This window comes from Colius striatus, chromosome 9 (genome assembly GCF_028858725.1).
Source record: "Colius striatus isolate bColStr4 chromosome 9, bColStr4.1.hap1, whole genome shotgun sequence".
Lineage (NCBI taxonomy): Eukaryota > Metazoa > Chordata > Aves > Coliiformes > Coliidae > Colius > Colius striatus.
In genome coordinates, this window is record NC_084767.1 from 2821822 (window position 1) to 2845501 (window position 23680).

Here is a 23680-nt window from a genome sequence, read left to right on the forward strand (position 1 = left end):
GGTCTGGCTTCTGTGGGTTTGGGGAGCACCTCAGGCACCCTAATACAGCTTCATCCCTCTTCACACTTCGCCCGCACCACCATTTGCCCAACGGTGATGGCAGCTGCTTGCCGGGCACCTTGGCCACACGCAGGGACAGCACGGGGAGGGGCCGCATCCTGCAGCCAAGTCAGATCCCCTGGGAGAGGCCAGCCTGGCAGAGTGGGGGATACTGTGAGACCAGACCCCACGCGTGGCAGGGAGGTGAAGCCCCACGTGTGGCACACGTTCCCTCCAAGATGGTGGCCCTGCTTCTGTGACATTTCCCTGCGTGAAACACCACACTCGCCACGGAGCTGTGTTGGGGCCAGGTGGTGCAGAGCAGGACACCCGTGCGACCCTCTTCTCCTCGGGTTTCGTGTGTGTTCCCTCTCCTACTCGTGGGGTGCCAGGCTGGGCTGGAGCACGCCTGGGCATCATTTGGGCTGCAGCAGGGGCTCGGGAGTGCGCGGCGTCCCGGCTGGAGGGGAGGAAATGCCGTGCTGCTGGGGTGCCGCACCGTCCCCGCGCCGTGCAAAGCAGGGGCGCCGTGCCCGAGGAAGGCTGCGGACCCCAGCGCCGGCCCCGGGGGGGTGGGTGCGTGGGGATGCGGAGGGGAGATGCAGCCGGGGGGGGAGGTGCGGGGCGGGGGGGCGGCGGCGGGGGCGCGCCCAGCTGTTGCGCCGTCCCTTCGGCGGGCGGGTCCGCGCTCGCCGCCCCGCATTGGCGGCGCCCGGGCGGAGCGGAGCGGAGCGGCGCGGCGGCGGCGGGCGGCAGCAGCGGCGGGGCCGGCCCGGTGGCGGTGGCGGGGCCGGGGCCGGGGCCGCCATGGCCCGCTGAGGGCTCCGCCGCGCGCGGCCCGCCCTGCTCGCTCGCCCCGCGCCGCCCCGCGCTGCGCTCCGCGCCATGGGTGCGCGGCCGCGCCGCCGCCGGGCCCCCGCCGCCGCCCCCGCCGCCCCCGCCGCCGCGCCGGGGCCGCTCGCTGCCCTGCTCGCCGCTGCCCTCCTCGCTGCCGCCGGTGAGTCACTGCGCGCCCCCCCCGGCCCCCGCGGGCACCGGGCTGGGGCGGGGGGACACACGCGCGACGCGGACCGGGCGCCGGGCAAGGTCACCCGGGGAGCGGCGGCGGGCGGGCGTCCAGCGGAGACGCGGGTGCCCTCCCGGGGACGGGGCGCGGGGGGGGGCGGCGGACCGCGCGGGATGCGCCGCCGGCTGTGGGGTGCCGGGAGGAGGCGGGGGGGCTGGCGAGCGTGCCCCCTGCCCCAGCACAGCCACCGCCGCCCCCTCGCGCCGTGGCCGCACACGCGTGGCCGGCCAGGACTCCCCCGGACGCGGCGGGGGTGGGTGGGAGGGGGCTGGCGTTCCCCCCCTCGCCGGCACGGCTCCGCTCCCCCGAGGCTCTGCCAGCCCCGGGCACGGGTGTCCACGGCGGACCTGTCCCACGCGCGGCATCCCAGCCCCACGCACAGTATGAGTCCCCGGCGTCCCCATCCCCTGGCCGGGACGCGGGGCAGCGCGGTGACGGGATAGCCTGGAGGGAGGGGTGCTGTCACGCCACGGGGGTGCGCGTGGGTGGCCGTGGAGGGGGAGAGGAGGAGTGTATGCGGGGATGCACCGGTGCTGCTGCAGACGCTGACGGTCCCGAGCCCGGCCACCCCCGACTCTGTCTCCCTTCTCTCGGGATGGACCCGTCGAGGGAGGTCCCGGGCAGGGCCGGGCCCCTGGGACTGAACGGCACGGGCTGCAGAGTCGGGGGTCGGTGGTCCGGGGGATGCAGTGGGTGCCCGGGGCTGATGGCTGTGCTGGCAGGTGTCACGGCAGCCTGGAAGTGGCGGCTGCAGACAAAGGACCGGGCTGGGGGCGGGGAGCTGCGCGGGCTGGACGTGCGCTCTGCGGGGGGTCTGGGGACACACACACACACACACACACACACACACTCAGAACCTCACACACACACAGAGAACACAGGGGCACACACACACACGACCCCCCTCTCCACCCCGGGGTCTCAGCCCATCGACCCTCCTGCCACCACCAAAGACGACTCTTAGCTTGGTCTCTGTGTGTCAGGCAGGCATGGTGGGCACCCAGGGGGGCTGCAGCCCCCGTGCTCCCCGCAGCCGTCCTTCCCAGCTGGACACCCCCGGGGACCCCACGCCCATCGTTCCCAGCACACTGCACAGCCGGCGCAGAGGGTGGCATGGAGGGTGGCACCCCTGAGGTGCAGGGCATCCATTTTTAGAGGGTGTTGTGGGTACTGGCCCCCAGGCACGGAGCCCTGCTGTCCCTGTGAGGCTGTGGTGATGGATGGAGCTGGGGGCAGCGGGATGAGGGTGCACCAGGCCACCCCACACCAGGTCTGCAGTGGGAGGCCCGGGGGGTCGGCGGTGCCAGCCCCGGCTTGGGGCAGTGTGGGTGCGGGAGCTGGTCGGCGCCGCTCGCTTGGCAGGCAGCTCACAGCAGCCACAGCGCGCCAGCACAGCCACCTGCGTGGCCACCGCTCCGCACCGGTGCAGCCAGGCTGGGCCTCTGCACACCGGCTGCTGCACCAGCCTGGCAAGGCATGGCATGGCAGGCCACCCGGTACCCAGCGGCACCAAGGCACAGGTTAGGGACAAGAACACAGGTGTCCAGGCAAAAGATCCCTGGCTACCGCCGTGGACTGGCATCCCCGGTGCGGGCTGCTGGCTCTGCTGCTGGTGCCCACAGGGAAAGAGCGAGAGCAGCAGCAAGGGCTGGGGCTCACCCACGAGCAGTGGTGCCCAAGGGGCCAGGTCTGCCCTGCTGAACTGCTGCGCCAGGGGGAGTGGGCATGGTCACGGGAGCAAGGTCCTTCCCCTGGCTCAGCACAGCCATGGGCCCTTGGCATTCGTGGCCACTAGTTCTGGGCCCCAGTGCATCTCCCGCCCCTGGGCTGGCCCTTGCCCCAGCAAGTGTGACCCACAGCGGCCCCTGCCCCAGCCCCTCTGGCAGAGGCCACAGGCTCTGCTCTCACTGCATGTGCCATGTGGTGCCTCCGACTTCACCAGGCTGCCTGGGACCATCAGGCTTCAGCATCCAGCCCCCGACCCCTGTGCCCCTCAGCCTGTCACTCCAAGTCTCCACATCCCATCAGTGGCTGGGCGCCGGTGGCTCGGCGGGGCGGGCAGGAGGGCAGGGCGCCGGCAGGGCTGGCACACGCCGGGCGGCCGGAAAGCTGCCGTGCCGGCTGTCGGCGCGAGCACGCGGCAGACGCAGCCCGCCCAGGGCTGTTTGTTCTGGCTCGGTGCCACGCGGGGCTGGCACTACATCAAACCGTGCGGAGCCTGGCAGGTGCCTGCGGGGAGGGGACCGGGGCGCTGGTGGTGACACCAGGGGCTGGGCACCCCCGGAGCCACCGCGGGCACCTCGCAGCCCTGGATGTGGCTGGGAGCCTGTCCCGCCTGGGTGGTCAGCAGCGCCTGGGAACACCCCGGGACTGGTGCTCGTGCCTGCAGGACAGCATCACAGGGACCGTGCACTGTGCACGTCTCACCATGCCCTAGCCTGCGCCCAGGGGTGCACCCTCAGTGCCAGCTCCGTGCCGGCTGTCAGCTTGGTGCAGTGTGTGTCTGCCTGTGGGCAGGCTGGCATGGGCACACAGGGACCCCATCCTCGTCCAGTCAGGCCCAGGTGCCTGGTACCCCTTGGTTCTGCCACCTGCCTGCTCTTTGGGTGCTGGTGCCAGGTGGGTGTGAGGCAGCTCACAGACCACCCTGGCCCACTCAGACCCTGCCCTCAGAGGATAGGGGTCTCAGGTGCCAGTCCCCTGCAGCCAGCCCTCACTGCTGCAGGGTTGTGGGGTGCTGGGGCTACCATCACCGTTGTGTGCCACTCGTGGGTGGGAGGGGGAGTGGCCACCAGGCTGGACCTTGGCACCCAGGACCATTGCGTGGCCAGGGGCTCCTTCCCAGCTCCCCACCCGTTCTCGTCTCCCCACTCCAGCAGGGACACAGGACTGAGGGTGACCTTGACGTTCCTCGCAGCAGGGCCAGGGCTCGGTGGGAGCATTTGCTCTTCACTGTCAGTTAGAGGAGAGCCAGCAAAGCTGCTCATCTCCCTGGGCCCCCACTGACAGCCCCGGCACATGGGACTGCGCTGGTCCTGTCCCCCCACATCACCCCAGTGCCAGGCCAGGCTGGCAGAGCATCCCCCACCGTCCCCTAGCAGGCCAGGGCCAGATCAGCACCCACTCCCTGTGCAGTGCTGCTGACAGGGGCTGGCATGGGTCCTGTGGGCACACTGGGGCTGTGGGGGGCTGCGGGGCTCAGTGGGCACCCGGGACTAGCAGGGAACAGGGCTCTGTGTGTGCATGGGACAGAGGGGAGACCAGTTCCATGGCTACCCAGGGAAGGATGCCCAGCACCGGGTGCCGAGGCCAGTAGCCCCCAGGCAGGCAGAGGTGGTCCCTGGGGAAGGATTGTTGCCCCTGGCTGCCTTTACTGGCACCAGTGTGCCCCGACCCCGGGGCACAGGGCAGCGAGGGCCAGGTGTGGGCACGTCTGGGGCCGTGCTGCCCCCTCGGTGGGTGTCCGGGAGTCAGGCCCACCCTGGCACACGCTAATTGCATGTAATGGGGAGAGCTTATCGACTCAAATCCATAATTAGGCAGCTCCATTGTCATGCAAACCCGCCTGACTAATTCATTCATAACAAGCGCTTGTTTAATCAGTGCCCAGACGCTGCCACGTGCTCGCCTGGAGTCGGGCGCCCTCCGGCCCCCGCTGCCCCCTCTCAGCCTCTCCCGTGCCCTTGGGGCTGGCACAAGTGGGGCACACGCCACGGGGGCCGGGACAGCGGCCGGCTCGTGGGGATGTGCAGGGAAACAGGGGGTGCGGTCCTGGGGCAGGCAGGGGCACCCCCGGGGGCACTGTGCCCGATGGAGCGGGGCGATGTGTCAGCACTCTGTGCCCGTCCTTACAATCTCCCTGGTGCTCACCACGTGCCAGACTGGCCGGGAGCCAGGCCATGCTGCCCAGCATTGGCATCCGACCCCGCTGGCTCCCTGCCCGGCCAGGGCTGGCACCGGCCACTGCCTGGCTGCATGGGGTGGGAAGGTGGGTGCTGGGAGAGTGTTGGCCGATGCCCAGATGCTCCGGGTGGGCTTTGGAGCAGCCGTGGGCATCTGGGCAGAGCTGGGCGGTGCCACGGCCCCTGATTCAGAGGCTCCTGTGGGCAGCACCGGCTCACTGCAGCTCGGTGCCAACTTCCCCCAGCAGGATGCTGCCCGGCTCAAAGCCTCAGACAAGCTTTTTGGTGGCAGGAAATCATGCCAGCTCCCCTCCTCCGTGCCCTGCGGAAAGCAAAGTGCCAGCAGCGGGGACCCCTGTATGCAGTGGGCAGGGCTGACAGCCCCAGGCTCCCCTGGGCACAGCTGGGCATCCTCTGCCCTCCCCCTGACGCCTACCCTTCCTTCGTTTGGGCCAGCGCAATCAGCAGTAATTACTGCTTTAATTACCTGCTGCCGGGACGCGGGCCGGGTACCGGCAGAGTTCGTGTTACTGGCATGCCAGGGCTGGCGCGGGCACGATGGATGGGGTGCCAGCGGGGACTGCACGGGCTGGCCGCAGAGCCCACCGGCGTTCGGGGGGGTCCCCGAGGCGGGCAGGGCAGCAGAGGACGGCAGGCAGCCCCGGGCTGGGAGGCATCGGGCGGGGGCGCGGGCATGGCCCTGCGGCACCGGCGCGGTCTCTGCGCTGCTCGCGGGGCGGCCGTGCCGGGCGGGCACACGCCGGTGCCGGTGCCGGTGCCGCAGCCGCCGGCGGGCAGCCGCTCCGCGCCAAGAACGCGCTGACCTTCCTGCCTCTGCCCGCGGGGGCTGCTCCCGGCAGCGCCGGGAACCGGGCACCAGCGCCGGGGCAGGATCGGCTCTCTGCGGGCCGCAGGGACTGGGCTGGGAGGCACACGCTGGCACTTGCTGGAAGCGCCCTCCCTCCCCCCCGCTGGTCCTGCATTCTGTCCCCCAGCCCAGTGGCACCAGTACACCCGGTCTCTCTGATGCTGGGCGGTCCTAGGCGCTGTGAGCGGGCTGGCAGCGGCTGGGGGGCTCAGAGCCCGCAGCGGGGCGCCCCCATGCCCCTGTGTGCGCCGGGGTGGGTGCTGCAGCCCTGCGCCCCGGCCCAGCACCTGCCCTTTCCACAGGTGCCGCCGGGCTCCGTTAGCCCGCGGGGCTGGCGGTTAATTGCGAATCAAGCCCTGCTTAAGGTGCAGCCCGGCCCGGGCGGGACCCGGCGGCGCAGGAGCCAGCCGCGCTCCCGGTTACCCCTTCGGCTGCCGAGACAGCGGCCGGCCCGCGCCCCGTGCTCTGCCTCGCCGGGGGGGTCCCAGCGGCGAGCGGGACCCGGCGCCTGCCGCCCTCCTGCTCCCCGGCTCCCATCCCCGCCGAACTTCCCCGGTTCCCTTTGCCAAGGTGACATAAGCATCTCGCCTGTTTCCATGGCAACGCAGCGGCAGGTGAGCGACGAGGCCGTTGCGGTGCGTGGGGAACCGCTGCCCACGGGGCTCCCACGCTGCACCCACGGGCTGGGGGGTGCCCGTGCTGGGAAGGTGGCGGTGGCACGGTGGGGGGGAGCCCACGGTGCGTGGGGGTGTCTTCAGGGGGAGAGCGCCTGTGGTCTGTCTGCAGGGTGTGGGACACTCACAGGGTGTGAGGGAGCTGTGCTGTGTGCAGTGCCCAGGGTGCAGTGGATGGCCACGGGGTGCATGCAGTGCCCGTGGTGCATGCAGTCAGTGCTCACGGTGCATGGGTTGCCCATCATGCATGATGTGCCCATGGTGCACGGGGCACTCAGAATGAAGGCCCTCTGCCTCCTTGCTCAGGCTCTGGGCCAGCTCTAGCTTCCTGGCCATGAACACACAGAGCCCTGCTGGTGCTCAGCAGCAGGATGGCATCCTGTCCCAGGGCTTTGCAAGGTGCCTGGCAGCCCCCTGAGCTCAGCTGCTCGGTGCTCATCCCTGGCTCCATTTGCTGCCTGTGGTCCCACTCTGCCCACAAGGCACGTGGCCCCCTGGTTGAATGGGCAACTCTGTGCCCATCCTGCCTCCCCCATCCATTGCTGCCAGCCCCAGGCCTCCTGCACCCCACACTAAGCTGTGATGCACAGACTGAGGGCTGGGCGACAACTGGCCTTGTTTCCTGTGTGATTACACAGCCAGTTCCCACAGCACCACTGCCCCATTCACCCGGTGTGTGCCCACCATGGCTGCCCAGGCGAGAGGCAGCGGAGATGCTCTGCACTCCCCAGCCTGGGATGTAATAAACAAGCGGAGTTGTCCCCTGCCCACCTCAGCCCCCTGGCCAGCGTGGGTGGCTCGGCGTGGGCGCCCAGGGGTGCTTGAGGGGCGGCACGGCCGTCACGAGGCGCCGTGGGCTGCAGTGCCACATGGCACCAGCGGCAGAGACGGCACCATGGCGGGCACCGCAGCGCCTGTCCGCACCGTGACCCCGCGGGCCGGCCCCGGGCTGCGGCTCGGGGGGTCGTTAAACCAGTGAAATATGAAATGCCTGTGTATCCCTGACAGGGGTTTTAATTAAATTAATTGCCAGCAACATTGTAAAAGTGCTGATGGGGTAATAACCGTCGCATTATGGTGGCCGTTTATCTTCCCCGCGTAAATGAGCTGCCGCACCTTGCCTGTCCCGGCGGGCACCGCAGCGGGCTCGCTCCGCACCCACTCCCCACCTCACCTCGGAGGGGCCCAATCCGGCGGGGCCCGAGTCCCCCCTGGGGACTCAGCCAGGGCCCGAGGGACCCTCGTGTCCCACATGTCCCCTGTGTCCCTGTCTCATGGGCGGCTGTGCCAGGCGGGAGGTGCCCGGGGTGGGCACGGGCAATGGGGGTCCAGCGGGCACAGGGAAGGGGCGGGTGGTTGCCGAAGGAAGGCACTTAATTACTGCGCATTCCATCCCATTTAATTGCTTATTAAATCCTAACCAGCCAATTAGCAGCAGCAATTACAGCTTCATTCAGTGACACAATCGCTATTTTATCGTTTGTTAATCAAATGCTTATTTAGGGCCCTGCTTTATTAACTCTTTCCACAGCAGGAGCTGGTGGGAGGGGTTGGAGAGTGGGAGCGCCCGGCCTTGTCCAGGCTGGGGCACAGAGGCACTGCTGGACTGTGCCACATACTGTGTGCCCAGCACTGCTGTCCCTGTGAGGACCCTGCCCTGGTGCACAGCACCTGCAGCTTGCAAGCAAAGCTGATTGGGGGAGCCCCCAAGCTGCCTTTGCCACCCTCCTGGGGCAGCCAGGCCCTGTGTGCCATGCTCGTGCCCACTCTCAGGCAGGTGCCAGCAGCACAGAACAGGAGGCTCTGTCTCCCTGGTGTGTCCCCATGGCATGAGGCACACACACCTCACCCACCCGCCATCCCTGTGCCACCTTGGGCTGCAGCAGAGAAGGATGTGGCCCCGATTGGTGCCTGGCAGCGTGCTGGGGCGGGGGGGCGGCCCGGGCAGCCTGAGCGATGGCCCTTGTTGGTCACACTACATTTCCTTTTCATTAGCACTAAGTGCAGACATGAGGGATCGGCGCGGGTTCAGCGGGCACAGCCATCGCGCGGCTGCTCTCCGTGATGGATGGCAGGGGCTGGGAGGGGGCTGCCAGCGGCGGGGGGTGGCGAGGGGACACGGGGCCACATCGGGATGGATGATCACCCAGCCCCTGGGCACACTGGAGGTGGCCGAGCCCTTATCTCCCTGCAGGTGCTCAGCAAAGCGCAACCGTGGCCAACCCTGTGTCCGGCGCATCCCCAGACCTGCTGCCGCACTTCCAGCTGGAGCCGGAGGACGTCTACATCGTGAAGAACAAGGCGGTGAGCCTGGCCTGCCGCGCCACCCCTGCCACCCAGATCTACTTCAAGTGCAATGGCGAGTGGGTGCACCAAGGCGACCACGTCACGCAGCACAGCACCGACCGCAGCACCGGTGAGCGCCACGGGAGGAGGGACAGCCCCAGAGCCAGTGACGGGGAGCCATGTGCTCTGCTCCCTGGGGCAGGGGGGTGCATGGGGCTGCAGCTGCAGGGAGTGTTCCCAGTGCCACGGGAGGAGGGACAGCCGCAGAGCCAGTGACGGGGAGTCAGGTGCTCTGCTCCCTGGGGCAGGGGGATGCATGGGGCTGCAGCTGCAGGGAGTGTTCCCAGTGCCACGGGAGGAGGAACAGCCACAGAGCCAGTGACAGGGAGCCAGGCGCTCTGCTCCCTGGGGCAGGGGGATACATGGGGCTGTGGCCGTGGGGAGCGTTGCCAGCACACTGGTGCTGATGTGCTGCTCCCTGTCGGTGGCAGGGCTGCCGGTGATGGAGGTGCGCATCGAGGTCACCCGCCAGCAAGTGGAGAAGATCTTTGGGCTGGAGGAATACTGGTGCCAGTGTGTGGCCTGGAGCTCCTCCGGCACCACCAAGAGCCAGAAGGCCTTTGTGCGCATCGCCTGTGAGTGTCTGCGGGTGGCCAGATGGGGTGTGGGGTGCTGATCCCAGCCCCCACCTCACCCCTGCACCTCCCCAGATCTGCGCAAGAACTTCGAGCAGGAGCCGCTGGCCAGGGAGGTTTCTATCGAGCAGGGCATCGTGCTGCCATGCCGCCCTCCCGAGGGCATCCCCCCCGCCGAGGTGAGCCCCCGCGGTGTGCCGTGGCAGGAGGCGGCTGAGGGTGCCCCCTTGCCCACGGGGGACACCATGTGTGCTCCCTGAGGCGGGGGCTTGGCCAGGCACCCAGACACATCCCCGTTCCCACCCCACAGGTGGAGTGGCTGCGCAATGAGGAGCTGGTGGACCCGGCGCTGGACGCCAACGTCTACGTGACGCCGGAGCACAGCCTGGTGCTGCGTCAGGCCCGCCTGGCTGACACCGCCAACTACACCTGCGTGGCCAAAAACATCGTGGCGCGGCGCCGCAGCGCCTCTGCTGCCATCACCGTCTACGGTATGACCCCACCGTGCCCGTCCCCACAGTGCTGCCCCGGTGTCACCCACCCCGGCGTGTCCCTCCCCGCCTCCCCTGTCCCAGAGGGGCTCTGACGGGTCCCTCTCCCCCAGTGAACGGCGGCTGGTCGACATGGACGCAGTGGTCGGGCTGCAGCACCAGCTGTGGACGGGGCTGGCAGAAGCGGAGCCGGACGTGCACCAACCCCACACCCCTCAACGGGGGCACTTTCTGTGAGGGCCAAAACGTGCAGAAAACCGCCTGCACCACCCTCTGCCCAGGTACCCCCCTGCCCGGGGCACCGCCGCCGCCCCCGCCGTGCCGATGCTGCACTCCCTGCTGCACCCATCACAGTCCCCATCCCTCCCCTGGTGTCTTGTCCTCCTCCCCTGCCGTGTGTCCTTCTCTGCCGGCCCTGGGGCAGGGGAAGGGGATGACAGCGGGGCGCTGACCCGCAGCTGTGCCCGCAGTGGATGGCGTGTGGTCGGAGTGGAGCAAGTGGTCAGTGTGCGGGGCCGAATGCACACACTGGCGGAGCCGGGAGTGCTCAGAGCCGGCACCGCGCAACGGGGGCCGGGACTGCCACGGCCCCGAGCTGGACACCCGCAACTGCACCTCCGAGCTCTGCAGCCACGGTGAGCATGGGAGGATGGCGGGGATGGTGGCATCGTCCCCTGCGGTGGGGGACTGGGCATGGCCATGGGCGCTGACGCCCTGCCCTGCGCAGCTGCCTCCGGCGCGGAGGACGTGGCACTGTACGTGGGGCTGGTGGCCGTGGCCGTGTGCCTGGTGCTGCTGCTGCTGGTCGGGGTGCTGGTGTACTGCCGAAAGAAAGGGGGCCTGGACGCTGACGTGGCCGACTCCTCCATCCTCACTGCCGGCTTCCAGCCCGTCAGCATCAAGCCCAGCAAGGCCGGTGAGTGAGGGCTGCGGGCGCGGTGCTGTACACACCTGCTGGGACAGGGTGTCCCTCAGGACCTGGGGGTTGTCTGTGTCCCTGAGGGAGCTGCAGGCAAGGGCTGTCTACTCCAGGGCATCCCTGGCCCTGGGTGAGACTTCTGTGCTCCATGTGTGGGGTCTATGGGCAGGGACTGTGGCTCCCATGGGGTCTGTGGTCTTGAGTGGGGGCTCCGTGCCATTTGGGGTGCATCTGGCCTAGGGATGAGCATGCCGTGCCTTAAAGGGTCCCTGCCTGTGGAGTCGGTGCTTTGGGCCACGTAGGGTGCTTGCCTGTGGGTAGGGGCTCTGTGTCCTGCAGGGCCTGTGCCCTAGATCAGGTGCTCAGAGCACCCCAGAGACGACTGTGCCTAAAAGTCTGTGCTGTGGGGCAGGGGCTCAATGCCCTTAGGACCCTCAAGGGCTGTGTGCCCCATGGGGTCCTTACCATGGGGCAAAGTCCGTGTGTCCCATGTCCCCCGGGGCTGGCTGTGCCGTTGTGTTGCCGATGGGGACCTTCCCCATCCCCACCGTGCCCTGGCACCACAGTCCCATGCTCTGTGCCACAGACAACCCCGGCCTGCTCACCATCCAGCCTGACCTCAGCACCACCACCATGACCTACCAGGGCTCACTCTGCCCATGCCAGGATGGCCCTGCCAAGCTCCAGCTGCCCAACGGGCACCTGCTGAGCCCGCTGGGTGCTGGCCGGCACACGCTGCATCACAGCTCGCCTGCCGCCGAGGGTGCTGACTTCGTGGCACGGCTCTCCACCCAGAGCTACTTTCGCTCCCTACCCCGTGGCACCACCAACATGGCCTATGGCACCTTCAACTTCCTGGGGGGGCGGCTCATGATCCCCAACACAGGTATGGCGAGGCAGGCGCAGGGTGCTGGAGCGGGTGTGAGCGGGTGCCCACGGAGCTCACCCTGCTGCCTCCCCTCCAGGGATCAGCCTGCTCATCCCACCTGATGCCATCCCGCGGGGGAAGATCTATGAGGTCTACCTGACCCTGCACAAGCAGGAGGAGGTGAGGTAGGTGCTGGGGCCACCGGGGCACGGGGTTGCTGGGGCAGGAGTGTCCTTGCTCAGCTGCCCCGTCGCTGCCCCAGGTTGCCCCTGGCCGGCTGCCAGACTCTCCTGAGCCCCATCGTCAGCTGTGGCCCCCCCGGCGTCCTCCTCACCCGCCCCGCCATCCTGGCCATGGGCCACTGCGTGGAGGCCAGCGCTGAGAACTGGAGCATCCGGCTGAAGAAGCAGTCGTGCGAGGGCACGTGGGAGGTGAGCGACCGCTGGGGTGAGGGGGCCGGGGTTGGGTGGGCAGGGGGTGCTGATGCCCGGGGCGCATCTCTGCGTGGGTTCCACAGGATGTGCTGCAGCTGGGCACCGAGCCGTGCACGGAGCTGTACTACTGCCAGCTGGAAGCTCAGGCTTGCTACGTGTTCACGGAGCAGCTGGGCCGCTTCGCCCTGGTCGGGGAGTCTCTCAGCATGGCGGCCTCCAAGCGCCTCAAGCTGGTCCTGTTCGCGCCCGCCGCCTGCCCCTCGCTCGAGTACAACATCCGTGTCTACTGCCTCAGCGACACCCAGGACGTCCTCAAGGTACCGCGGATCCCCGTGTAACCCCCACACCCCCTCCATCCCGGCTCAGAGTGAGGGCTGTGAGGCAGGGACCGGCTCCCGGGTGCAGCATCTCCTGCCTGACCGCTGCCTGTGCTGGCACAGGAGGTGATCCAGCTGGAGAAGCAGCTGGGGGGACAGCTGATCGGAGCCCCCCGGGTGCTGCATTTCAAGGACAGCTACCACAACTTGCGCCTCTCCATCCACGACATGCCCAGCTCCCTGTGGAAGAGCAAGCTCCTCGCAAGCTACCAGGTGGGGAGCCCGGCTGGCAGCTGGGGACAGCAATGAAGAGTGGGGGTTCTCTGCCATTCTGACCCACCTCATCACCTTCTCCTCTATCGTAGGAGATCCCCTTCTACCACATCTGGAGCGGGCTGCAGCCCTTCCTGCACTGCACCTTCACCCTGGAGCGCCTGAGCCCCAGCACCTGTGAGCTGGCCTGCAAGATCTGGGTCTGGCAGGTGGAGGGCGATGGGCAGAGCTTCACCGTCAACTTCAACATTGCCAAGGTGAGGGCAGGGCTGAGGGTGCTCCAGGGAGTGACCCTGGATGGGATGACACCTCCCCCTCCCGATGCTCTCCCTTAGGACACGAGGTTTTCGGACTGGCTGGTTCCCGACAGCGAGGTGGGCGCCCCAGCCCTGGTGGGACCCAGTGCCTTCAAGATCCCCTTCCTCATCCGCCAGAAGATCATCAGCAGCCTGGACCCGCCGGGCACTCGGGGAGCTGACTGGAGGATGCTGGCCCAGAAGCTCAACCTCGACAGGTGACCTGGGATGGGGATAGGATGGAGATGGGGATAGGACGGGGATAGGATGGGGATAGGATGGGTATGGGGATAGGACGGGGATAGGGATGGGGATAGGATGGGGATGGGGATAGGATTGGGGATAGAATGGGGATAGGGATAGGATGGGGATGGGGATAGGACGGGGATAGGGATGAGGATAGGATGGGGATGGGGATGGATGGGGATAGGATGGGGATGGGGATGGAGGGGGATAGGATGGGGATGGGGATGGATGGGGATAGGATGGGGATGGGGATAGGATTGGGGATAGAATGGGTATAGGGATAGGATGAGGATGGGGATAGGATGGGGATGGGGATGGATGGGGATAGGATGGGGATGGGGATAGGATGGGGATGGGGATGACGAGGGTGAGGCAGCACAGTGGATGGGGATGGGGAGCTTCTGGCCTCATCCTGCACCTGTGAGTGGATACTGGGATGCTGTGGGACCCTGGGAGCAGGATGCTGCCCAAGGCGAGGCCACCACAGAGCTGGTCCTGGGGTGTGGGGCCATCCCTATGCCCTGACATGGTCCCTCTGTCATCCCTCCCGCAGCCATCTCAGCTTCTTCGCCTCGAAGCCCAGCCCCACGGCCATGATCCTCAACCTGTGGGAAGCGCGGCACTTCCCCAACGGCAACCTCTCGCAGCTGGCGGCCGCCGTGGCCGAGGTGGGCAAGCAGGACGGCGCCCTCTTCGCTGTCTCCGAAGCCGAGTGCTGAGCACGGCGGGGATGGCGGGAGGCAACCCTGCTCCTGCAGGACTGCTGCCATGGGGCAAGGCGGCCCCCAGGCCCCCACTGTCATGGGGAGATCTGCCCAGCCCTCTCACAGGAGAGGGACGCCTGTGCCCCACAGCGGCCGGGCGGGCAGCGGGGCTCATCCCGGCGCCGGGGGTCCCGCAGCCCCACGGCGGGGGCCGGGGGGCCCTGGGTGTGCGTCATGCGTGCGGTGCCGTCGTGCTGTCTGCGTGTGGGGCCGGGAGGCCCCGGGCCCTGTTGTGTAAAGACCGTTTTTTTAATTCTGTATTAAGTGCATTCAAGTATTTACACTTGGCCTTATGTACATAGCGGTGCCGCGGGCGGGGGCTCTGCCGGACGTGAATGTAAATAAATTCGATATATATTGCTACGTGGGGCTGTGCCCGGCCGTGCGCTGCCCCACACACCCTGTGCCCCCCCAGCTCCAGGAGTCCAAGGTGCGGAGCAAAGCGCTTTATTGTGGTGAGAAGGGAGCTTGCAGCAGCGGCCGTGCCCAGGCCACGGCCCTGCGGCAGGCCACGGCCGCCACCAGCGCGGCCCCTTTCCCCGAGCCGTCCTCTGAGCACAGGAAGGTGACGGTGCAGTTGGGCGCCAGGTCCCGCAGCGTCTCCTGCAGCTGCTGGGAGAAGCTGGCAGGGATGAGGGGGGAGGGGGTGAAGGCTGGGTGCCCTCACCCTAGACAGCTGCCGCAGGGCCAGCGTCCCCGGCGGCTACCCAACACCCCCGGCCCCACTCACCAGGGGTGCATCTTGTACAAGGTGCCGTCCACTCCCACGGTGACGGCCAGCTGCGCCAGGCCCCGGTTCTCCCGCATCTTCTCCACCACGGCGGCCATGCCGGCGGCGCAGAGCTGTGCTGCCCGCAGGGTGACAGTCCGGCACACCTCCCGCACCAGCATGCTGTCCTCAAAGCTGGCCTCCAGCTCCAGGTCCTGCAGGATGGCCTGGACCTGCTGCAGGGCCAGCCCATCGCTGCCCCGCACCAGGGCCACCGTTAGCACTGACACCCCCATCCGCAGCCCCAGCCTGGGGGTGGCATCACCCCGCACACTCCCCTGTAGCCTGGCCCCTTCTCACGGGGCCTCTGGCTTCACACTCCCCACCCTGGGCTCAGGGAGCCCACTGAAGCCCAGCACTCACGTCTCAATGGTGGTGAGGAACTTGGTCTGGAAGATGTCCCTGGTCTGGAGCTTGGGGCAGGGCCTGCCCTGGAACAGGAGCTGTTTCTCCACCAGCATCAGCAAGATGTGGCGCACGATCTCACCCAGGTACATGCCGCTGATGAGCTTCTCAAACCTGTCCCACGCACAGCCTCAGCTGGGCACAGCCTCCCCACTCCAGCCCCCTTCCTACCCTGGGGCCCTGACCCACCTCTGCTTGCCCGGGTTGATGGTTTTCTTGTCCACCAGCTGGTCATATTCAGTGAAGATGTCATCCAGGCAGCCGTTGTCCCCAAAGGCCCCCCACTCCATGTTGATGCACATGCGGCCCTCCTCCCCCTCCACGGTGCCCACGTTCTTCATCTCCTCCATGTAGCAGGCGTTGGTTCCTGTCCCTGCTGGGCCCACAGGTGTCATCACTACTGTAGCCCTACCAGAGCTGCCTGGCACCCCATGGCCATACCCTGTGGGCTGGGGGGTTGGAAGACCCCCTGGGTGTAGAGCTGCTCCTCACCTACGATGAGGCCGATTTCACAGTTGGGGTCCTCATAGCCACAGGACATCATGGTTCCCACTGTGTCATTGACCACGGCCACCACCTTCAGCCCCAGGTGCTGCCAAACCGGAGACGGGGACACATGTGGCTTTAGTGGCACCCCAGGCAGGTCCCAGGGCTGGAAGTGGCACCCCGGGACAGGGGACAGGCCCCCAGCCCTGCCCTACCTGCTTGCGCTGGGCAGCTTCCCGCAGCAGCTGGACCACATCCTGCCCCACGCAGTCTGAGGCGCTGAAGCCTTTGGTCCAGCTCAGCAGCACTGCCTGTGAGAGAGGCAGGACAGGGGCTAGGCAGCTGCTCACACCTCAGAGCCCTCCCCATCTCCACTCAGGGCTGCAGCCACCCCCTCACCTTGTCCAGACCCATCTGCTTGCAGGGGAAGGAGAAGGTGAAGCCGAGTGGCAGGATCTGGTCCATCAGGTCCTCCTCCTGCTGGAAGTCCATGATGCACTCGATGATGTGATCAAAGAGCTGTGGAGAGCAGTCAGTCTCAGGGCTCAAGCTGGGGTGATGCCTTGGGGGTCTCCCAGCCCTGTCCCGGGCCCGCAGGCAGTGATGGGGGAGGGCATTCCCACCCCTCAACCCGTCCCTCAGCCAGGGGTCCTTGGCCTCACCGCCTCGCCGGTGCCCCGCATGATGTCGGTGGGGATGACGTAGATCTTGCTGGCAATGTGGATGTTCTCCTGCCCCACGTGCACTGTCAGCACCCGGAAATTGGTCCCTCCGAGGTCCAAGGCCAGGAATTGGCCTCGCTCTGCAGGGAGCCAGCACAGGACATCAGCGAGGCCGCAGCCACCCCTGGCAGCCCCGTTCCACAGGGCCCCGGCCCTCACCGGTGCCGTCGGGCGTGTTGCGAACGTAGGTGGGCAGCATGCGGACAGAGGCGTTGGCATTGCTCTCCCTGCCCAGCCCCAGCTCCATCTCCTGCCTCATCAGCGCCTGGACGCGCTCCAGGTCGGCGCGGCTGAGCCGCAGCGGGGCCAGCAGCCAGTCCACCTCCTGGCGCTGGGCCGCCAGCCGCAGAGCCACCGCCGTCACCATGGCCGCCCCCAGCCCCGTGCTGTCCACCGAGGGCAGGAGGGTGACCACGCACTCAGGGGCCAGCAGCCCAATCACGCTCTGCACGATCTCCCCAAACCTGCTGCAGCAAGGGGAAGATGATGAGGGCTGGGCCTGGGGCACCCTGCTGGGCTGGGACCTGGCAGGGACCTCACTGGGCTGGGACCCTGCTGGGCTGGGACCTGGCTGGGCTGAGACTTCACTGGGCTGAGACCTGGCTGGACTGGGACTCTGCTGGGCTGGGACCCCACTGGGCTGGGACCTGGCTGGGCTGGGACCCTGCTGGGCTGGGACCCTGATAGGCTGGGACCTGGCTGGGCTGGGATTTGGCTGACCTGGGATCTCACTGGGCTGGGACTCTGCTGGGCTGGGATCTGGCTGGGCTGGGACCTCACTGGGCTGGGACTCCGCTGGCCTGGGACCCTGCCAGCAGCCCCGTGTCCCTCCTCACCTGCTGTAGCCCTGGTACAATTCTCCATCCACCCCTACGTTGACTGCCAGCTGCTTCAGCTCCCGGCTGCGGCACATGTGGGTGAGGATGGCGGCCAGCCCAGTGGCACAGAGCGCGGTGGCACGGCTGACCACCGCCCGGCACATCTGCTGCACCCGGCCACAGTCCTGCTCGCTCGGCTGCAGCCCCAGCGCCTCCAGAACGCGCCTGGTCTCCACCGCGCCTTCCTCGGTGCTGCAAGAGGGAGCACGATGCTGGCTGATGGGGCCACTCGCCACCCTCCCATCCTCCCGCCCGTGGCAGCTCCTGGTCCCCAGACACGCACTCGATCATGTCCAGGACGTGCCGGGTCTTGAGCACATCCTTGGTCCTCAGGATGGCAACATTGCTGCCAACGAAGAGTGCTTTCTGAGCAGCCAGGGTGTTCAGCACATGCCGGACGATCTCCCCCAGGTACAGGCTTCCCACCAGCTTCTCAAACCTGTGTGCAGCCCAAGCTGCAGTCAGGCATCCCCCCCAGCATCCCTCAGCCCTCACAGAGCATCACAGAGGGCCATCGTGTGCTCCTGGGGTGGGGCCTGACATGCTGGATGGGAGCCCTGGGCCCCTGCCCTTGCTGGGAGGTGGAAGTACCTTTTCTCCCCAGAGTTGGAGGATTCCTGGTCCACACACTGGTCATAGGGGGTCAGGATGTCGCTGAGGCTGCCATCGTCACCAAAGCAGCCCCACTCGGTGTTGACACACATCCTCCCACTGGTCTCCTCTGCCATTTCCACTTGCTGCGCCTCGGCCATGAAACAGCTGTTGGTGCCCGGCCCTGTGGGGAGTGATGGGGGTTAGCATCACCACAGTTCCTCTCAGCACCCACCACCCTGGCACACGAGATGCCTGCTGCTCACCCACAACCAAGGCCACCTCACAAGGTTTCCCTCCCATGCTGCATGTCATCATGGTGCCCACAGTATCGTTCATCAGGGCGACAACATCCACGTGGTAGAGCTGGATGAGGGCAAAATGAGAGCCTCACCAGCTGCCCTGTGGAGGCAGCCCCCAGCCAGGCCCTCCCACCCCGTGGCCCACACCTCCTGCTTCCTGATGGCCGACTGCAGCAGCTGCACAACATCCTTCCCCTCCACGTCACTGCAGCTGAAGCCCTTGGACCAGGAGATGAGTTCTGCCTGTAGAGTGCGCGTGACCAAGCCGTTGGCCTCCGGCATCGGGCCGGTGCCACTCCCCTCTATAGCAGGGAGGAGCTGGTCACAGTCCCAGGACAGGAGTGTGCTGCTCACCTTGTCCAGCTGCTTCTGCCTGCAGCTGAAGGGGAAGACGAAGCCCAAGGGGAGGCGATCCTGGGGACTGCCGATGTCCGTCAGGAACTGGCGCACGCATTGCGCAATGAAGTCAAAGAGCTGCAAGGGCACGGCCAGGGGTGACCCACTGCTCCCCTTACCCAGCACCTGGGCTGCAGAAGGCCCCATGGAGCCCCAGCACTGTCCCAGTACTCTGCCGAGGCTCTGAAGTGCTGGGCAGTCCAGCACCAGCCACCCTCCGCCATGGCCTCCTCATACCGCTTCTCCCTTGCCATGTATGATGTCCCCTGGCATGTTAAAGATTCTGGATGTCACTTGAGGGTTCTGGTTCCCATCGCCTGAGAGGGTCACCTGCAGGGTCCGGACATGGCTCTGGCACAGCTCCACCACCAGCAAGTTGCCCTTCTCTAGGGGAGAGCAGAGGCAGTGTCAGGCAGAGATGGCATCTGCAGCAGATCCCCTAAAATCGGCTCCTCACCCTGTCCCTGGGACAGTCATTCACCCATGGGGGAGGCTCTGGAGAGCCTGAGACTACTGCAGGGGCCGGGGAAGCCAGCTCTTGGCCTCTGCCCCTGCACTGGGGACTGGCAGAGGCAGCACAGGTGCATCTTATGGACCCCATAACTGACTGCAGACTGGCGGACCCGTCCTCAGCAGCCCCAGGGCCAAGTCCAGCAAGTCATGCAGGCCTGCAAGCGAGCAGAGCAGCCCATCCCAGGCCAGGCTGCCTTACCAGTGCCATCAGGTGTGGAGTAGATGTAGGTGGGCAACATCTTCACGGTGGCCTCTGCATGAGTCTGGCGGCTCAGCCCTTTGCACATGGCCTGCAGCAGGCGGCCCTTCACCTCCTGCAGCTTCTCCAGCGGGAGGATGAGCGCTTGCAGGGCTTGTTGTACCTAGGGGTGGCTCGTCAGGGGGAGGTCTGAAGGGCAGGGGAGCCTGGGGCTGGGCACAGGGCAGGGATGGGCCTTACCGGTGTGCAGACGGGATGTGAAGAGCGGTAGTGCAGCTGCTGGCTCCCCGAGGACCTGCGTGGAGGGACGTGGTGTGTCACCCTCTGAGCCCCGGCCCCAGGAAGACAGGACATGCACTGCGCGTCCTGCCCAAGCACACGAGCGGCTCCCACCTCCCCTCAGCATCCCTGCTCCGTGAGGCCGCGGCCTCCACAGAACCATCGCTCTGCAGTGTCCTCCCACTGCAATCGCGGCCCTGCAGCCGCGGGTATAAGGTGCAACTGTGCCCCATGATAGCCAAGGGTCTGGGGCTGTCCTCGGGGGCCGCGGGAGAAAGGGGCTGCCACCAGCTCGCCCTGCCTTCGTCTCCTCCCCACCTGCAAGAAGCCAGAGGCTGGTGTCTCCCCTGGCAGGGGAGGTGTCAGCAGGCGGGGGCGGGGCGCGGAGAGAGCCGGCTCAGCCCCTTCCCCGGTCGCGACCGCCGCCTCCCCACACACGGCTCCGCTCGGCCGCCGCCGGGCCGGGGACCCTCACCGGCGGCGCGCCGCGTGGCCCCGCTCCTCCGGGCCCGGCCCCCGACCCGGGGAGCCATCGCGGCTGGGGGCGGCGGGGCTCTGCCCGGCCCAGCCGCGCCGCGGCGAGGAGCGGCGGCGCCCAGCACTGCTCATGGCGGCGGGGCCGGCGGCGACCGTTGCCACCGCCGTTGGCCGTTACCCCGGCAACGGGAGCGGCGCCCGCGGGCGTCCCGCCCCGCCATTGGCCGCTCCGCCAGCCCCGCCGTGGCCAACGGGCGGCCCCGCGTCCCCGGCCCCGCGTCCCTGCTCATCGTACCGGCCCGCCCCGGGCGGCAGCTCGGATCGCGGGCACGGCGCAGAGCCCCGCGGGGACACGGGCGAGGCCGAGGCGGCGGGGACGGCGCAGTGGCGGCCCCGGGCCCGGGGGTAGGCTCCGGAGCTGGCTCTCGCCGCGCCCCAGCCCGGCTCGCGAAGAGCGCTGGTGTCCGCAGCGGCGGCTGTGCCGCCTCCCCTCCTCCCCCCAGCGCCTCCCCATCCCCAGAGACAGACAGCGCGGCTCCTCGGGCTTGCTGCAGTTTCATAAAAACATACATAAATATATTTCCGTTTCTTTACCAGAGAGCAAAGCTGCACAGGCACCTATAAAACACACAGTCACTGCTCCCCCCCGGCGCTCCCTGCGCAGCTCGTAGAAAACATACAAAAGTGGGGCGGGAGAACAAGGCAGGGGTGAAGCGGGGCCGCGCAGCACCGCGCCGGGGGGCCGCGGGGTGGTCCTGCCGCACCGCCGGCCTCAGAACTTGCGCTTCCTCCGGCGGCAGCCCTTGCTCTGCTGCTGGCTGCCCGGCCCGAGAGCCGCCCGCGGCTCCAAGGCCACCACGCGGGCCGTGGCTTCCGAGGAGGCGGCGGGTCTGGCAGGGGAGACGTCGAGGGGAAGCTGCAGGGAGCTGGGGCTGTCAGCTGCCGACGTCCCGGCTCCGGCTGAGAGCGGGGGAGGGGACTGTTGGTCTCCTAGTCCAGAGAGGGGGGTCTCTGCATCAGCATCTGCAAGGAGAACGCACGTCAGCCCTGGCTGGGTGCCCTCCAGCCTCTCCCCACCCATCTCCTCCTGTCCTTGGATGCGTAGAGCGCAGTGCTGGTGTGCAGGCAGGGAGGGAAACACCCTGTCAGCCCCTCCCCCGGGGAAGCTGGACATCTCTGGCTGCAACAGCTTGGAGCACACCCCTACCCCTGCGAGAGCTCTGGGCACTGGTCCCATGGGCACAAGCAGAGAGGTGGACAGTGGCTGGGGGGATGCCAGCAGCCAACAAATCCCACAGCCTACTGCTCTGCTCAGGAAGAACAGACCCCTCTCCAAAGGTAATTTGCTGTCCCAGGCTGAACCAGGACCAAAAGAGGAGAGCTGGGAAAGGGCAGCCCTGACCCAGGCAGGCATAGAATGCAGCTTCCCACCTGCAGACTTGCTCTCCGAGAGCTCCAGCATCCTGAGGAGTCCTCTCTCCTGCCTTCCGCGGTCCTGCCAAGGAGAAGAGAACCACCATCAGTCACAGCCTTGCCACGAGTGAAACTCATAGCCAGGCTGGCCCCGGGGCCACAGTCCCACTCAGCCTGAGGGCTCAGGCTTGGCACAAGAGGGAATGCTGCATTTCCAGGGCCTCCAGCTGAGCACAGTCAGCTGCCAAGGGGAAGGGCACTGCCCTGTGACCAGCCCAATTGGTGCCTGAGCAGAGGCAGCTGAGGGCAGTTAACAAAGCAGAGCCCACTAAGGAGAGAAGCAGGAAGCCATCCCCAAGCCCAGCCAGTGAGCACAGGGTTGTAACAGAAAATGTGGGCACCAGGGGCTCTGCCACGGCTCAGGCACATCCCCAGCCCTGTGCCTCGGAGGGAAGGCTCCTTCCCACTCTGAGGGCAGAGGGGCTTGGTGCTGGAGGGCAAGGCCTTCCTCCAGGCACAGCCAGATGAGAACCACACGTCTTGTGCCCCCTCTCAGCCCCTGGGAAGATGCAGCCATGCTGGTCACACAGGATAAGGAAGACCACTTGGCCTGGCTGCTCTAAGCCTTGCTGGCCCAGCAAAGTCCCCTCTCCTGGCTGCTCCCAGGGCTGCTTTAGCAGGCACTGGTGTCCTGGCTGCAGGGTTGGAGCTGCAAAACACCCCAAAATTGGCCATGGCAGGAACCTGCAAGTCCAACCGTGCCAGTAGGAAGCCTTCCAACAGCCCAGCTCATGCCCAGGCAGTGCCTGCTCCCTCAGTGAGCTGCCACCTTGGCTCAAGGCAGGGCCAGAGGGAACACAGAGCCTTGCCAAGCCATCCCAAAGGGCCACTCGGCTCCAGCACCTTCCCCCCGTGCCTCGTGCCCATGCCTGTGTGCAGGACTCCACGTGGCACAGGGCCAGCCAAGCAGCCCCCACAGAGGCGGTCACAGGCAGGAGCAGCCGTGCCCTGCAGTACTCTGAACCACAGAGCGCTTGGCTGTATCCCAACCAAAATCATCAACCAGAAGTCTCATCATTTGCATCTGAATCCCCAAAGGGCTGAGGCCTGTGATGGATTTAAGGGATTATATGAAACTAAGACATCATGTTGCATCTTCATGCTGAGAATCACATTTCTGAGCGCAGGCAAAGCTGCGGCATTAGGGCTTTGCCCGCAGGAGCCAGCAGGAAGGCCTGGAAGGACCCTCCCCGCGCTCCCCTGGGACCACCACGAGAAGGAAAAAGCACAGTGGGGGCCAATGCCTGAGGAGGGAATGTGAGGCAGCTGCTACCCACGCTCCTGCCTCCCTCCCCCTCCAGCCCCCACACCTCCTCCGCACCTGCTCCCCCACACTCCTCCCTGGCTGCTGCCGTTTGCTCCCAGCCCCGAGCTCCTGCTCTGTCTCTGAAACCTTTCCCATGGGGAAGGGCTCGTGGATAGAGTCGGACACACCTGTCACCCTGATGCTGCCCCTCCACTCCGTCTCTATTGAGCTGAGGCAGGCTGCAGGCCTGAGGCACAGTGCCTGGCAGCGGGACAGCCCTGGCTGGCTGCCTGCTGGAGAGGTTCCTGGCAGCTCGGCTGGATTAGCTCACCCCTGGGACCAGTTCGTGCTCTCTGAGAGCATCAGGGGAAAGAGGGCAACGAAGCCTCTGGCCACGGTGGCCCACAGCAACAAGCTTATCCTACACCGGGTCAGCTCATCCTGTCAAGCAGGGAAACAGCTCCTGCTGCCAAACCCAGCCCCAACCCCAAAGCAGACAGTCTGCAGGGTGGCCCCTCACCTTGGCGCTTCGCAGCCTCCTGGTTCCCTGAGCTTGCCTAGCAGCCTGAAGGCAGCTGTCCACGTGCCTCTGATACTGCAGCAGTGGCACCAGTGACTTACAGAGGTAGCACTTCTCACACCTGCCAGGCAGCAAAGGACAGAGCACTGCATTAGGATTCACCCTGCACCAGGCTCCCCAGCCACCAGCAGTGGCTTCCCTCCAGGACCTCCCTTCCAGGCCCTGCCACAGAGAGGACGTGTCACCAGATCAGGCCTCGCTCCCCGGGGTCGGGCCAGCACCAGGCACCAAGGCTTGAGTGATTATCAGTCTTCCCTACCTATTCCTCCATATCCTGCTGCTGCAG

General features: G+C 67.0%; 3 protein-coding genes across 9 annotated transcripts in view; 1 reads left to right on the forward strand and 2 right to left on the reverse strand.

Moving 5' to 3' along the window:
- Positions 1–924: 924 nt before the first annotated feature.
- Positions 925–14398, forward strand: UNC5A (unc-5 netrin receptor A). Its single transcript, XM_062002428.1, has 16 exons — positions 925–1036; positions 8744–8965; positions 9327–9470; positions 9546–9649; positions 9781–9961; positions 10075–10242; positions 10432–10596; positions 10689–10877; positions 11467–11766; positions 11846–11933; positions 12011–12179; positions 12266–12499; positions 12623–12772; positions 12865–13029; positions 13108–13286; positions 13868–14398. Exons 1-16 carry the CDS (start codon positions 925–927, stop codon positions 14031–14033), a joined length of 2736 nt encoding a protein of 911 aa, XP_061858412.1. The 3' UTR covers positions 14034–14398.
- A 111-nt stretch (positions 14399–14509) lies between these two features.
- On the reverse strand, positions 14510–19988 carry HK3 (hexokinase 3). Of its 2 annotated transcripts, XM_062002032.1 has the most exons (18): positions 19580–19988; positions 19340–19502; positions 18865–19013; positions 18586–18705; positions 18379–18474; positions 18196–18295; positions 17930–18113; positions 17622–17777; positions 17297–17530; positions 16620–16924; positions 16401–16540; positions 16138–16257; positions 15954–16049; positions 15745–15844; positions 15442–15625; positions 15211–15366; positions 14809–15042; positions 14510–14700 (listed from the first exon to the last, which is right to left on the reverse strand). In XM_062002032.1, the coding sequence occupies exons 1-18, from the start codon at positions 19691–19693 to the stop codon at positions 14526–14528; spliced, it is 2826 nt and encodes a 941-aa protein (XP_061858016.1). In that variant the 5' UTR covers positions 19694–19988; the 3' UTR covers positions 14510–14525. The 2 variants fall into 2 exon arrangements, with proteins under 2 accessions (XP_061858016.1, XP_061858017.1); XM_062002033.1 differs by lacking the exons at positions 14510–14700; positions 14809–15042 and having other exon boundaries at positions 15096–15366; positions 15442–15628; positions 16620–16927.
- A 648-nt stretch (positions 19989–20636) lies between these two features.
- UIMC1 (ubiquitin interaction motif containing 1) overlaps positions 20637–23680 on the reverse strand; it is a 39265-nt gene continuing 36221 nt past the window's right edge. For 2 of the 6 annotated variants that reach the window (XM_062002385.1, XM_062002384.1), the window contains exons 11-13: positions 23335–23455; positions 21527–21590; positions 20638–21118 (exon numbers count right to left, since the gene is read on the reverse strand). In XM_062002385.1, coding sequence (XP_061858369.1) covers positions 20868–21118; positions 21527–21590; positions 23335–23455 — 436 coding nt within the window. In that variant the 3' untranslated portion in view covers positions 20638–20867. Of the gene's footprint in view, positions 21119–21526; positions 21591–23334; positions 23456–23680 lie in introns of those variants that run through there. The other 4 variants (XM_062002386.1, XM_062002387.1, XM_062002389.1 and 1 more) reach the window with 4 other exon arrangements.

Bases quoted from the DNA above. Each gene is read 5' to 3' on its own strand.
- UNC5A (XM_062002428.1), top strand. From the start codon at position 925: ATGGGTGCGCGGCCGCGCCGCCGCCGGGCCCCCGCCGCCGCCCCCGCC. The intron at 10,878-11,466 runs GTGAGTGAGGGC...TCTGTGCCACAG, and splicing joins CATCAAGCCCAGCAAGGCCG to ACAACCCCGGCCTGCTCACC. The intron at 12,180-12,265 runs GTGAGCGACCGC...TGGGTTCCACAG, and splicing joins CGTGCGAGGGCACGTGGGAG to GATGTGCTGCAGCTGGGCAC.
- HK3 (XM_062002032.1), bottom strand. From the start codon at position 19,693: ATGTCCTGTCTTCCTGGGGCCGGGGCTCAGAGGGTGACACACCACGTC. The intron at 16,925-17,296 runs GTGAGGAGGGAC...TTGCTGCAGCAG, and splicing joins TTGTACCAGGGCTACAGCAG to GTTTGGGGAGATCGTGCAGA. The intron at 16,050-16,137 runs GTGAGGGGGTGG...CCTCTCTCACAG, and splicing joins AGCAGATGGGTCTGGACAAG to GCAGTGCTGCTGAGCTGGAC.